The 1,359-nt window shown below is 43.8% G+C and overlaps 1 protein-coding gene across 1 annotated transcript in view; it reads left to right on the top strand.

Moving 5' to 3' along the window:
• The window catches only part of LOC101864492 (prickle planar cell polarity protein 3), a gene marked incomplete at its 3' end in the record, with an annotated part of 3,912 nt that extends 2,774 nt beyond the window's left edge, over positions 1 to 1,138 (top strand). The window contains 1 exon segment of the mRNA XM_035973137.1: positions 1,011 to 1,138. Coding sequence (XP_035829030.1) covers positions 1,011 to 1,138 — 128 coding nt within the window.
• Positions 1,139 to 1,359: the final 221 nt, after the last annotated feature.

Here is a 1,359-nt window from a genome sequence, read left to right as displayed (position 1 = left end):
TAGATCTAGACCTAGGCCACAGGTCTAGAAGAATCTAGTTCTACCCTGAGCCAAGAGGGTGCTGAAACTTTCCGAAATTACAAAAGAGTTCCCCTACCGGGTCTGTATACTTTGTGACTTTATTCCCGGTTACCGGGTCTGTATACACTCCCTAATTTTAAAGCATTGTCACACACATCAGAATGATTAAGTACCCCGATAGGTGGATGGTTGGACGGCGTCAGTGATACGTCCCACCGGGACTTTCCCTCCCGTTTCACTTTACTGTCTCTCTGTTGTTTCTGTCAATCTATTTAATTTTTACTTTCCCCCCAAACTAAATGGTCGTCATTATGTAACGTGTCGATGTGTTTCCCTTTACTCGAACCTTCACCTTAATTATCCCGTTGTCTGGCTGACCCCTGGGGGCACAATTGCAGATTTGCAACCTGCTTCTTTCACTCCTCGTGTTCCTCGGCTTTCCGTAGTATAACATCTTGCTCATATAAGATAAATGCCCAAGTAATTTTTTGACATTTTGAGAAAATGAGAGAAAAAAACCTGTTTCTTTCGAACAACTGACTTGGTTAAACGCTTGAATTTTGGTACACTCAGTTGATTTTGTATTTGGATTATTCTTTTGTCCAATTGAATCATATTACCAAGCTGGCTCCGCTCTTCATTTCAGAACCAAAACTCCAAACCGGCCAAAAATGACTTAAGCAATTATTTTATGAGCGTAACGATGGTGTTCCAGTCACCCATCGTTTCTTCTGTCTGTCTCTTCGTCTCCCTCCTTGTGGTGTTCCTTGTAGGATCTTCTTGGCCAGTCCAGATGACCGTGTGATGTGGCGATGTGGCTCAGGTACACATCACACAATCTCATTATTCGAACAAACAAAAATTAGAAATTGAATGTTCAAATTGTTTCTATATTAACGTTGCATATCCCAGTGCGTTCTCTCAATCATGATATCAACACACATGGAATATAATATTCATTATGGCTTTTCTGATAACCTTTCATCCAGGATTACACAAGTGCTGTGAACGCTAACAACGGACCCAGAGTGGGCGACAAAGGTCAAGGCCTGACGGATACCTCCAGAGGATGTTCCAAATGTGGCCAATGTCCAGGACTAAGTGTGCATTATTGGAGGTGAGCTTTGCGTGTGTGCGTGGGTGTGTGTGTGTGTATGTGTGTATGGGTAATGTGTGTGTACCACTCTCTGTGCCTCTCTCGTTCTCTGTCTGTCTGTCTGTCTGTCTGTCTGTCTGTCTGTCTGTCTGTCTGTCTGTCTGTGTCTGTCTCTCTCTCTCTGTGCACGGGCGTGTGCGTGCGTGCTTTCTGTTTGTTTCTACTCTTTGCGGGTGGTTGGA

This window comes from Aplysia californica, unplaced genomic scaffold, assembly GCF_000002075.1.
Source record: "Aplysia californica isolate F4 #8 unplaced genomic scaffold, AplCal3.0 scaffold01026, whole genome shotgun sequence".
NCBI classification, from domain to species: domain Eukaryota; kingdom Metazoa; phylum Mollusca; class Gastropoda; order Aplysiida; family Aplysiidae; genus Aplysia; species Aplysia californica.
The sequence above is the reverse complement of the archived record's forward strand: the minus strand, read 5'-3'. Positions and strand labels throughout refer to the sequence as shown.